Source organism: Egretta garzetta, unplaced genomic scaffold (assembly GCF_000687185.1).
Source record: "Egretta garzetta isolate BGI_Z169 unplaced genomic scaffold, ASM68718v1 scaffold287, whole genome shotgun sequence".
Taxonomy (NCBI): Eukaryota; Metazoa; Chordata; class Aves; order Pelecaniformes; family Ardeidae; genus Egretta; species Egretta garzetta.
This window is the reverse complement of record NW_009260435.1, coordinates 10,282,054-10,282,300: the sequence shown is the minus strand read 5'-3', so window position 1 is coordinate 10,282,300 and position 247 is coordinate 10,282,054. Positions and strand designations below refer to the sequence as shown.

General features: G+C 67.2%; 1 protein-coding gene across 1 annotated transcript in view; it reads right to left on the bottom strand.

Moving 5' to 3' along the window:
* Window positions 1-247, bottom strand: part of GNB5 (G protein subunit beta 5) — a 33,233-nt gene that overhangs the window by 27,554 nt on the left and 5,432 nt on the right. The window contains exon 2 of the mRNA XM_035899546.1: window positions 16-127. Coding sequence (XP_035755439.1) covers window positions 16-127 — 112 coding nt within the window. The remainder of the gene's footprint in view (window positions 1-15; window positions 128-247) is intronic.

The window sequence follows — 247 nt, the reverse complement described above, 5'->3', positions numbered from 1 at the left end:
CCCGGCCCCACTCACGCTCCACGTCGTGCAGCTTGGCCCGCTCCTCCTCCAGCTTGCCCTTCAGGCTCTCGGCCTCGTTCTTCAGCGATGCCAAGGTCTCGTTCTCGTGCAGCCCCTCGGTTGCCATCTTTGCAAAGGAAGCGGGGAGAGCGGAGATGAGCGCGGGAGGGAGGAGGAGTTTGCTTGCCTGGCTCCCGGGGATGCTGCTGAGGCTCCTGCTGCCTCAGCAACGGCGCCGGAGCCGGCC